Consider the following 13197-nt stretch of genomic DNA (forward strand, 5'->3'; position numbering starts at 1 on the left):
GTGGGAATGACTGATTAACAGAGAGATCAAGTAGGATGAGAGCTGAAAATGTATTAGTTAATTGATAGTTGTGTCCCCTTCATAAGAACACAGGAAATAGAGTGTGGCATTTGAACTGGAATTGTTATGCCAAATTAACAGGAAAGTTTGTAATGAAATCTCAGTTACAGTTGTAAGTTTGACTTCATTTCAGCAAAAAAGAAAAAGAAAATCCTCTTAGTGGGAAACACCTGGTAGCATATTTCATTAGATTATATTTCTCTAGACAATAAATTTCTTATTTTCTTCCAAATAATTCCATGTAGCATCAAAATACGCTTCAGAAGTCTAAGTTGGGAGTTCATATTCTCAGATGGGTCTGGACTGATACCCTTCTCCTATAGTAGGGTCCCAGAGGGTTCAGTTTGATACTACTGCTCCCTCTTCCATCCCTGGTATTAGCAGAGAACTTATTCTACCCCCATTAAACAGCCAGCTTTGTGGAAGGAGAAGGGAGAGGGGAAGATGATGGAGGAATGGAGGGAGGAGGGAGATTATCCTCATGGTTGAATTCTCTCTAGTGAAGGGGAAACCAGAAGTCTGATGCTTAGCTTTTAAGACTGTAGAGTGCTCTTACCCAGCCTTCTGCAAGTGGGAAGGGAGTCTGGAAACTAAAGTTTCCTTTAGTCACTCCACAGGAGGTTAGGGTCCTCCTCACAGTCTAGCTTGGTCAAGTTAGTTCATAACCAAAACTGCCCAAAAGATTCTTGCTGAAGCAGTCCTCTGGGAAAAAGCACAGTCATTTTTATTTTTTATTCCTTTGTTTATTCCATTTTTATTCTTTCTCAGGTGTTGAACTCTTATTTTTTGAGTTCCCAAATTATGGGATATTATTCCATAATCCCACATTATGGCAAGCATTGAAATCAATCTGTATCCCACATTATTTATGTATATATGTACACATACCTATGGACATACCTAGGACTTCCCTGGTGGCTCAGATGGTAAAGCATTTGCCTACAATGCAGGAGACCCGGGTTCAATCCCTGGGTCGGGAAGAACCCTTGGAGAAGGAAATGGCAACCCACTCTAGTACTGTTGCCTGGGAAATCCCATGGATGGAGGATCCTGGTAGGCTACAGTCCATGGGGTTGCAAAGAGTTGGACATGACTGAACAACTTCACTTTCACTTTCACACATGCCTATACATATAAGTCTCATTGCCGTTGACATGGTCTTTCGATATGTAGACATTTATTTAAACATTTTATTTGTTTCAGTTTAGTGGTATTCTCCTCGGGAAGGAAACATTTTCTTGAAAACTTTCTAAGCCTGTCAACATGGGCAGATTCAGGAGAAAACGAGATGGCCGTGCATTTCTGTCAACCAATTTGACACTGAGTGGCAGAAATTTTATGAAGGGGTAAATGTCTGGGGAATATTTTGCATCTCACTAGCTTGGAGTTGATGCCCTCTATTGCATAGGAACCTGGAATGTCAGGCCCATGAATCAAGGCAAATTGGAGGTGGTCAAACAGGAGATGGCAAGAGTGAACGTTGACATTCTAGGAATAAGTGAACTAAAATGGACTGGAATGGGTGAATTTACCTCAGATGACCATTATATCTACTACTGTGGGAAGGAATCCCTTAGAAGCAATGGAGTAGCCATCATGGTCAACAAAAGAGTCCAAAATGTAGTACTTAGATGCAATCTCAAAAACGACAGAATGATCTCTGTTCGTTTCCAAGGCAAGCCATTCAATATCACAGTAATCCAAGCCTATGGCCCAACCAGTAACGCTGAAGAAGCTGAAGTTGAACAGTTCTGTGAAGACCTACAAGACCTGAGAAACCTAGCTGCAGGTCAGGAAGCAACAGTTAGAACTGGACATGGAACAACAGACTGGTTCCAAGTAGGAAAAGGAGTACGTCAAGGCTGTATATTGTCACCCTGCTTATTTAACTTATATGCGGAGTACATCATGAGAAATGCTGGGCTAGAAGAAGCACAAGCTGGACTCAAGATTGCTGGGAGAAATACCAATAACCTCAGATGACAGATGACACCACCCTTATGGCAGAAAGTGAAGAGGAACTGAAAAGCCTCTTGATGAAAGTGAGAGAGAAGAGTGAAAAAGTTGGCTTAAAGCTCAACATTCAGAAAACAAAAGTCATGGCATCTGGTCCCATCACTTCATGGGAAATAGATGAGGAAACAGTGGAAACAGTGTCAGACTTTATTTTTGGGGGCTCCAAAGTCACTGCAGATGGTGACTGCAGCCATGAAATTAAAAGATGCTTACTCCTTGGATGGAAAGTTATGACCAACCTAGATAGCATATTCAAAAGCAGAGACATTACTTTGCCAACAAAGGTCCATCTAGCCAAGGCTGTGGTTTTTCCAGGGGTCATGTATGTATGTGAGAGTTGGACTGTGAAGAAGGCTGAGTGCCGAGGAATTGATGCTTTTGAACTGTGGTGTTGGAGAAGACTCTTGAGAGTCCCTTGGACTGCAAGGAGATCCAACCAGTCCATCCTAAAGGAGACCAGTCCTGGGTGTTCATTGGAAGGACTGATGCTGAGGCTAAATCTCCAGTACTTTGGCCACCTCATGCAAAGAGTTGACTCATTGGAAATGACCTGTTAGGGGCAGGAGGAGAAGGGGACGACAGAGGATGAGATGGCTGGATGGCATCACCGACTCGATGCACATGAGTTTGGGTGAACTCTGGGATTTGGTGATGGACAGGGAGGCCTGGTGGGCTGTGATTCATTGGGTCACAAAGAGTCGGACACAACTGAGCAACTGAACTGAACTGAACTGAACTGACTGAGTGGTATTCTTATTTTGCTTCAGGTTTCAGTTGTTTTTGTAGGGCTTTGAAAAGCTAAAGAGCTTCAGACAGCATATCTCTGGTGTCCAATAGAGAACAATGTTCAGGTCACAGCATTAGGATCTTAGGCAGAGTTAGTGCTTTAAATTCTTTTAACCTCTTCCCTGGGCTTCCCTGGTGGTGCTGAGGTTAACGTGTCTGCCTGCAGTGTGGGAGACCTGGGTTTGATCCCTGGGTTGGGAAGATCCCCTGGAAAAGGAAATGGCAACCCACTCCAGTATTCTTGCCTGGAGAATCCCATGGACGGAGGAGCTTGGTGGGCTACAGTCCACGGGTCACAAAGAGTCGGACACGACTGAGCGACTTCATTTTCACTTTCAACCTCTTCCCCAGTACCATTTGGGCTTCTCTTGTGGCTCAGATGGTAAAGAATCTGCTTGCAATGCAGGAGATGTAGTTTTGATCCTTGGGTTGGGAAGATCCCCTGGAGGAGGGCATGGCAACTCACACCAATATTCTTGGCTGGAGAATCCCCATGGTCAGAAGAGTCTGGCAGGCTACAGTCCATGGGGTCAAAAGAGTTGGACACGACTGAGCAACTGAGCCCAACCAGTACTATTTAGGATCCATTCCAACTGACTGCTCTGACTTTACCTGTTGCAGTTAGCATTTCCACTGCTCCGTCTCTGGAGGCTTCTAGGATCCCTGGACAAAATGACACATTTTCCCCTAAGTGTGGATTGCCCAGGTAGGAGCTACCTTAGCTAATCCACACAAGAGTTGCAGTTATAGGGCCTGGCCTGAGTGCTTATCTGTCCTGTAGTCCTAAGAGTCTCTGCAGGCAAATTTCTATTTCTGTCTGGATACAGAAGTCTCTGGTTGTGTTCAGTGGGGGAAGAAAAAAACAATGAAAAAGAAAGTAAGTGTGATACCTCATGACAATACCAGGCAAAACCACAGGAAGGGTGGAGACAGTAGTGCAAGGTTCTGAGTGAGTTTTTGGTTATGGTATTCTGTATTGGGTTATAGTATTCTCATGTGATACTGAAAGGAAAACATAACGTTTTAAAGAAGATGTATATTTTAAGGCTTGTGTAAAATTTATTTGTGGTAGAATCAAAGTTAGGAAGTTTATGAAAACCCAAAAGATAATGTGGTAAAATTAACAAAAATTTGTAAAACTTTTTCAGGATTTTAAACAAGCTGCATTGATAAGCAAGACTAATGTGAGCCTATGTCAAGCTACTGCTATGTGCTATCACAGGTATGGAGTGCAATTCACGTTGAAGTGAGAGCAAGTGGGACCGGCAGATTTATAATAGGAGAAACAGAGGAGAATATTGTGGAAATTGTCCAGAGTACAAAAATGGCAATAGACACCGAGAATCACTGTATGGAAGTAGGAACCACACCTAAGTTTCTCAAACTATTTTAGCCAAATCAGCAAGTAAATGCCTGCTGATAGCATTGAGGGTATCCATATGATTCAGGTCCACTTATTGGAAAGGACCTTGGTAATAACACAGAATGAAATAATGAATAGCTTGAAATATCTAAGAATAGAATAATTAACTTTGTTCATTAAATGGAGCTAACTTTTTAAAAGTCTGTTTCCTAGAAGAGAGGTTGATTTAGTAAAATATTTTCAAGAAAATTTTACCTTTAAAAAGCACTTCTAAACTAAAACTAATTAAAATATACCAGTAAATATCTATAAAATATAATGAAATCTACAAAAAAATACGTTACTTAAAATTGCTTAAAGTACATTACTTGTTTCTGGTATTATTGTGAAAAATAAGTAAATTATAGAAGAGGAGAAAAGAATAGTAATATAAGGCTAAAATATAGAAAATCAGTTTAAAATTTACTCTGAAATAATATTAGATTGATTTTGCTAGCTATGATTTGTAGCTTACATTTCTACCCATACATTTGATATGAAAAATTAATTTCTGGACATTTTACTTTTAAAAGCATAGACATTCAGCTCGTGAATTTCACCTTTTAATGTGAAATAGAATGTATTTAGTTAAGTAATAGTTTACAGCATTTTTCATGAGTGAAATAATAGCAGTTACTTGGATGAGAAAATTAGCATAGCAAGTAGACTCTGTAAATATACAATTTAGGCAATAGGACATAGTTTGAATTACTTAGAAAACTAACATTCTTTTTTCCCTCCTTTGGGGACATAACTAGTACAGGTATGGTTTCTCTATGAGAGTTATATTTTTTCAATTTTATGACTATGGTAGTATAATTACTGGAGCTTGTAAAGGTATATTTGGTTAAAAGGCCCAAACTGGTCTCAGACCTTTAAATTTATACAGGCAAAAAACATAGTCACATCATTGGCTATTTTAATACAGCATCTTTGTACAATTCATCTCTTTAAGTAATTGTCATTCTTAAAAAGAAATGGAATAATAATGACTGATGTGTTTGTTTTGGTGGGCGAGTGGAGACCAGAAATGTCTGAGGTCACTGAATTCTCTTAAAACCAAAACCAGACACCAAAATTTTCTCAGGATTCCTGTATTTTGCAACTGTTAGAGTCAGTAAATTTTTCTATGTGTCAGGTCCTGATCTCCTTTATGAAATGTAATCACTGGGTATATATGGCAGGGCCTCCTTAAGCTGAAACTGCTTTGCAATTCCAAATTACCAACTTTCATCATCCCACCAGAATCTCTATTGTCTTTTAATAAAAGTAGAATTAAATCAACAGTAAAATTCTGATAACTCAGCATCCCAATTACATGTATTTTAACAGTTTTACTAAATTTAACAATAAGGAATATTTAGTGATCGGTTATATTTACTTCAAGAAAAATATTTTTGCTTTTCAAGTTGAGCTATAACATGCTTATGACTTGAGCAGCATGGTTTGTAAATAATGAGATTCACTATTGATGTTTCGTAGTAGAGAAAGTAAAAATTCTCCCATTTGGAAAAATTTTAAAAAGGAATAAATGTGTAAACTTTAGGGCTTTGATCTTTGAGCTCGTGGGGTTGCAGACTTTTGAAGTGTGCCTTTGTATATCTCTGGTTCTCACTCTTGTGGTTGCTAGGAGACAACATTCCTTAGGCTGAATATCCTACTTGTTGCCCAATTGGGTCACTGAGAGTATTATGGAAGAGTTAATTTTTAGATCTCTTTGAGAAAGCCACCTTAAGATTAAAAAAAAAAAAAAAAAGTCACAGAAGGAGAGCCTGATGGCTCAGAGTTACATATTCTGTCCACTTTTTACTTCAGCACATTTATTTCACTCTTCTTATATTTGCATAAAATATTTCTGAATCTTCGACTCTGCAGGCCACATTCTTTAGTTTGGGGAGGTATTTATGATTTATTTGTACAACCCAGTAGGGCACATCTGGTCATGTATATGATTCATTAGGAAAGCGCGGTGGGCCTTGGTGTCTGTGGCCTAGCCTGCCAGCTCAGCACCTGGTCCTTAGTTAATAGACACCATAATGAGAGTCACACACCTTCCTTCGGTGATCACGTTATTTTAGATTTATAGAGACACTTTTTATTTTAGAAAAACTAACATAGTTTTGTGTTTGTGTGATTGATGTTTTAACAGTTTATGTGCCAGTGATTGTGTACCCTGTTATAACAGACACTCTGCCACGTTTTTCCATTTTTAAACTGTCATGTGATTATTTAACAGCAGCCCTAATCTACAGGACATTGTGTGACATACCCATCTTCAGAAAAATGAAGTTGCTGGGTCTATGTTATTTCCTACTGGTGTAAGGGGCTGGGGGTGGCATCTCTAGCTTTGGCTCCATCACCTCCTCTGGACTTGATTTTTAGATATTATCAGCTTTGAAGAGGTTGCTAGGTGCCTTTCAAGGTCCCTCCCCAGGTTTAAGGTTTAATGATTGTTTACTTAGTCTGAATAGACTAGATGTTTGTTAAACATTAGTGCTGATAACTAGATGTGTGTCAAAAACTAACTTCAATTCATTGCCTCATTTTTTCTTTTAAAATTGGTTTGACGATTTAAAGGGTGAAATTATGTTTTGTAAACTACATATTGGCCTATGTACTCACAAAGGATTTTAAATTTCCCTCTGGGTAAGAGGGAAGCAATGTATATGATACAATTTGGATGTAAGCATACTAGAAACATTTCAGTGATTTGTGGGAAGAATATGAGAGAACTGGGTTGCCCTGGAAATTTCCATTTACATGGTCACCGTAGGTATGCATCATAAATAAGTAGCTCACTACCCAGAGACAGAAATGAAAGTGAAGAGTTCAAGTGTTAGTTGCTCAAACGTGTCCGACTCCTTGCAACCCCATGTACTGTGGCCCACCAGGCTCCTCTGTCCATGGGGAGTCTCCAGGCAAGAATACTGGAGTTGGTTGCCTTGCCCTCCTTCAGGGGATCTTCTGGACCCAGAAACTGAACGCGAGTCTTCTGCCTTGAAGGCAGATTCTTTACCGTCTGAGCCACCAGGGAAGCAGTGGCTGTTAAAAACCTATCAGCTAAATGCATTTTGTATAGAAATGCAAATTACTACTGTGTAATTATTCTTGATAGATTGCGTTCATTATCTAGGCTAGAGTTATTTCTGTAATACAGTGAGAAAGTGGCTACAAGCATTGTAACCTTGTATTCAGTGAACTTTGACTTCTCAAATAGTGCCAGTTATCAGGAAAGAGGAGGACAGTTTCACTCTCAACTGCTTGAGGGAGGGGAGCCGTGTTTTCTTTGCGAGAATCCACAGAGTGAACCCAGAAGATACCAGCTGTCTCGTATCCAGGGGTGTTAACTGTCTCCTGCTTGTAATGTCAAGCTCTCCTGGAGCTTTCCTGTTGACTCTTTTGTCATCTTCGGGCACAACACTTGGTGCACACTTTTGGACTCTGCTAAGTCACTTCAGTCGTGTCCGACTCTGGCATGGGGCAATCATCGGCACCTCTATTATTTTTCACGGCATGCACAAGCATTCAAAAACATTGAATCGCATTATGGGAAACTGGATTGCTTTTCAGTCTCGAAGTGAATTCTTTCAAACCTTCTGAACACATCAAGGAGAAAGTCTCAGCGAAGAGTTCGTCTTTGGTATCGTCCCCACATTTCATGATAGATGGTACCGCTCTTAGGTTTAGTTTTCTGCAAACTGTATTATCCAGCTCCAATATTTATTTGTGTTTATGGTTGCCTTCTGTTTATGACATGAGATATTGATTTTGTACTTGTGGTATTGAAATTATTTTTAAAAATAGATTTATTTAAGTAAAAAAGTGACTTAAAGAGAAATACTCAATAAATGATAGGTGTAGTTGGGACACAGGGCAACTGTCATGAAGGAAGGGCTGAGGTTTGAGAAACTGTATTTTAAGAGATAATGCTGAGTGATATCTAAGAGATGATAGTTTCTAGAACAGTTACCCTGGGTTCCATGTATTTTTATAAAGGAAACGTTAGAAAAGCAAGCGATGCGTCTTGTTAAAGTTTGAAGCCTTTTTGAGAAGTAATGAAAAGAATGGAAAGAGGAAAATAATCTTTATTGGGTGAGGGTCTCTGTGCTAAGGGTTTTTCACATGCTGTCATTTGGTCCTTCTAGCAGTTTTGAAAAATTAGTATTAATTTATATGTTCAGGCTTAGTTTTGAATTCCAAGCCTTTCTTCTGACTGCGCTGTTGAGAGGTCACCACACCGGCTCTTGTGTGCCAGCTACAAGTATGTTAAAGGTGAAGAATGTGGGTAGGGATGACTTGTGGGAAAGCATGGATTTTGGAGTCTGACTCACCTGGGTTTGAACCCCACATATTTGCTCTGTGCAATCTTAGCATGCTATCTACTATGTTATTTAATATGTGCAAACTTTTCTGAGTTGTGATATTCTTTTAATCTAAAAAATATAAAAAAATTATAACAAGCTTACAGAAGTGTTGGAAGAATTAAGTGAAATAGTATATGTAAAGCACTCAGCACAGTACCTGGTGAGTAAGTAGTTACTCAGTGTTAGCTCCTTTATTCTATTAAAAAATTCCATGGCACCCCACTCCAGTACTCTTGCCTGGAAAATCTCATGGACGGAGGAGCCTGGAAGGCTGCAGTCCATGGGATCGCTGAGGGTTGGACACGACTGAGCAACTTCATTTTCACTTTTCACTTGCATGCATTGGAGAAGGAAATGGCAACCCACTCCAGTGTTCTTGCCTGGAGAATCCCAGGGACGGGGGAGCCTGGTGGGCTGCCGTCTATGGGATCGCACAGAGTTGGACACGACTGAAGTGACTTAGCAGTAGCAGCAAACTCTCCATATTAATTGAAATTAAAAATAGTTATTAGATTTGCATGTGAAATGGCAAAGTGACTTTATATACCCATGGATAAATGTTTGATTACTTCAACAACCCTCACCTAACCCACAGGAAGATAGAGAGACAGAGTTGTCATTTAGTCACATATATTCACAAGTTAATAATAAAATGCATTTCACCTCTTTTTCTCCCCTCCTCTTTTGGTGTCCAAAATGAAATGAGCTGCCTTTACAGAAGTACTGAAGTAAAAATTCCTGTGTGACAAAAAATTGAGCTCCTTTCATTATAAAGGGCATATTATATAACAATGAATTTATTTTAATCTGATTTAAATGGTATATTTTATTAATAATAGTATGTTTTTCTATGCTGTCCACAGATAACTGTTATAAATGTGTTCAAGAATGCCATTCAGATTTTTATAATTCTGAAAAAAGAACTCTAGAATATCATCTCAATGTATTCTGCTATAAAGAAGGCTCTTACTTCCCCTCTTTCCTTCTACCAATATCTTCAAAGAACCCCATCAGACTGCCTTAGGTCATATGGCAATAGTTCTTGGTGGTGGTGGTAGTTTAGTCGCTAAGTCATGTCAGACTCTTGAGACCCCATGGACTCTTGAGACCCCCTGCCAGGCTCCTCTGTCCATGGGATTCTCCAGGCAAGAATACTGGAGTGGGTTGTCATTTTCTTCTCCATGGCAATAGTTCTTATGATAGTTCATATGTTAATAAAAATTAAAGTTTTTTTTAAGGGTTAATGCATTCCTGTGTATAAAGATTATATATAGGAAAGCACTTAGATAATTCACCAGAAAGCATTAATATTTTCATTTCTTTTCAGGAATAAAGAATTTGAAGAAGCTGTCAACTTCTTCACCTGGGCTGTTAAAATTGATCCACGTTTTCTGGATGCTTACATTGGACGGGGAAATTCTTACATGGAATATGGACATGATGAGGCCACCAAGCAAGCACAGAAGGACTTTCTGAAAGCACTGCATTTTAATCCAGCCTATACAAAAGCCAGAATTTGTTTAGGCTATAATTTGCAGGTAATATCATATGACAACAGTTTGGACCACGAAAGCACCTTTTGGACAAGAAAGAGGTTATATTTGACCTTTCATTGGTGCTGGGTATATACAGTGCTTCTTTCACTGTGAACTTTTTACCTTTATCTTCTTATTAGTATTCACAGTGTCAGTGGGAAGCAGGGGTTTGATGAGTTACAGGGAGGCTGCCTGGGAAGCGTACCCAGGAACCTGGTGTGATAGTGAGATGAGGAGCTTGTGAACTTGAGTTGCCATATTGCCTGCACCTCTGTCTACCTCACCCCGTTATACATACCACTCTTATAGACAACTATTAAGACTTTCCCAGTGAGTTTCACATATAAAAAGCTGGTTAAAATTTATTTCACTAGTTATACCTAGGCTCCATAGGTTTTATCCTGTTAAATTAGTGAAAAGCTAAAGGGAATAGACAATGTAATGACATGACCTATGCGATGGACCAGACAAGCACTATATAGGGACTTCTGAATTCAGGTCATCTTCCAAATGGCAGTGAATTAGAACACACTGGAAGCCAAGAGAATAAACGTGTGTCCTTCCAGCTAGTTGGAAGAGTGTTGTTCTTTGTGTTATCAAGCATGTCTCTGAGTCATTTCTGGGACACTGACCTGACCCATACGCTCACTGAGCTACGTGCACTACAAAATATGGAGTGATATTCTTGGAAGAAAGTGCTAGATGACTTATATTTTCCATGAAAAGGAAAGGAGTAATCTTTTTGTGCCTTTTATTATTAAAAAATTAAATAATGGGCAAAAGTATGTTTAAATTATTATAATTTACAGAAATTCCTATTAACAATGTCTTTTATTTTTTTAATATAAATTTATTTATTTTAATTGGAGGCTAATTACTTTACAATATTGTATTGGTTTTGCCATACGTCAACGTGAATCTGCCATGGGTGTACATGTGTTCCCCATCCTGAACCCCCCTCCCACCTCCCTCCCCGTAGCATCCCTCTGGGTCATCCCAGTGCACCAGCCCCGAGTATCCTGTATCATGCGTTGAACCTGGACTGGCGATTCGTTTCACATATGATATTATACATGTTTCAATGCCATTCTCCCAAATCATCCCACCCTCACCCTCTCCCACAGAGTCCAAAAGACTGGTCTATACATTTGTGTCTCTTTTGCTGTCTTGCATACAGGGTTATCATTACCATCTTTCTAAATTCCATATATATGCGTTAGTATACTGTATTGGTGTTTTCCTTTCTGGCTTACTTCACTCTGTATAATAGGCTCCAGTTTCATCCACCTCATTAGAACTGATTCAGATGTATTCTTTTTAATGGCTAATTAATACTCACTGTGTATATGTACCACAGCTTTCTTATCCATTCGTCTGCTGATGGACATCTACAATGTCTTTTAAAGTTGAGGTTTTTTTTTTTTTTTTTCATTTAAAAAATAAATGAATTTGGCTGATCTAAGACTAGGAGGTGGCTGTGGCTTGGTTATAGTGAGGTATGCCTAAGAACTGATTAGTAACGGAAATAAGATTGCCTTCTGAGAGTTAAACATGAAATTAGCCATTGTTTGATCACAGTAGAAACTTGCAAAGTCAATTTAGAGACAGGGTGACTCCTAAACAGCTAAAACTGACTGCAATCAAAAGAAATGTGTTAATGTCATCGTTCATTGCATTTGGTGGGCATCTAGTATAGGACAGGGACTGATCTAGGCCTAGTGCTAGAACGGTGAAAAGACACTGGGTTCTTCTTGTAGAGTTTACTACCTATTGAAGGGATAAGCATCAAGCTGGCACATGAATAATTACTTAATTATACTCAGGATAAGTACGAAAAAAAAAAAAAGGATGAGTTTTAGTACAGTTTATATGAAGGAATCACATCATCATGATTATCTGGGTCATGAAGATCTTCTCTGTACAGTTCTTCCATGTATTCTTGCCACCTCTTCTTAATATCTTCTGCTTCTGTTAGATCCAGACCATTTCTGTCCTTTATTGAGCCCATCTTTGCATGAAATGTTCCCTTAGTATCTCTAATTTTCTTGAAGAGATCTCTAGTCTTTCCCATTCTGTTGTTTTCCTCGATTTCTTTGCATTGATTGCTGAAGAAGGCTTTCTTATCTCTTCTTGCTATTCTTTGGAACTCTGCATTCAGATGCTTATATCTTTCCTTTTCTCCTTTGCCCCTTGCCTCTCTCCTTTTCACAGCTATTTGTAAGGCCTCCCCGGACAGCCATTTTGCTTTTTTGTATTTCTTTTCCATGGGGATGGTCTTGATCCCTGTCTCCTGTACAGTGTCACGAACCTCATTCCATAGTTCATCAGGCACTCTATCTATCAGATCTAGGCCCTTAAATCTATTTCTCACTTCCACTGTATAATCATAAGGGATTTGATTTAGGTTATACCTGAATGGTCTAGCGGTCTTCCCTACTTTCTTCAATTTAAGTCTGAATTTGGTAATAAGGAGTTCATGATCTGAGCCACAGTCAGCTCCTGGTCTTGTTTTTGTTGACTGTATACAGCTTCTCCATCTTTGGCTGCAAAGAATATAATCAATCTGATTTCAATCTGGTGATGTCCATGTGTAGAGTCTTCTCTTGTGTTGTTGGAAGAGGGTGTTTGCTATGACCAGTGCGTTTTCTTGGCAAAACTCCATTAGTCTTTACCCTGCTTCATTCCGCATTCCAAGGCCAAATTTGCCTGTTACTCCAGGTGTTTCTTGACTTCCTACTTTTGCATTCCAGTCCCCTATAGTGAAAAGGACATCTTTTTTGGGTGTTAGTTCTAAAAGGTCTTGTAGGTCTTCATAAAACCATTCAACTTCAGCTTCTTAAGCATTACTGGTTGGGGCATAGATTTGGATGACTGTGATATTGAATGGTTTGCCTTGGAGACGAACAGAGATCATTCTGTCGTTTTTTAGATTGCATCCAAGTACTGCATTTTGGACTCTTTTGTTGACCATGATGGCTACTCCATTTCTTCTGAGAGATTCCTGCCCACAGTAGTAGATATAATGGTCATCTGA

General features: G+C 39.2%; 1 protein-coding gene across 1 annotated transcript in view; it reads left to right on the forward strand.

Moving 5' to 3' along the window:
- The window catches only part of TTC6 (tetratricopeptide repeat domain 6), a 203223-nt gene that overhangs the window by 174640 nt on the left and 15386 nt on the right, over nucleotides 1–13197 (forward strand). Inside the window, exons 26-27 of the mRNA XM_018065926.1 lie at nucleotides 4011–4084; nucleotides 9956–10166. Of these exons, the coding sequence (XP_017921415.1) occupies nucleotides 4011–4084; nucleotides 9956–10166 (285 nt within the window). The remainder of the gene's footprint in view (nucleotides 1–4010; nucleotides 4085–9955; nucleotides 10167–13197) is intronic.

This window comes from Capra hircus, chromosome 21 (assembly GCF_001704415.2).
Source record: "Capra hircus breed San Clemente chromosome 21, ASM170441v1, whole genome shotgun sequence".
NCBI classification, from domain to species: domain Eukaryota; kingdom Metazoa; phylum Chordata; class Mammalia; order Artiodactyla; family Bovidae; genus Capra; species Capra hircus.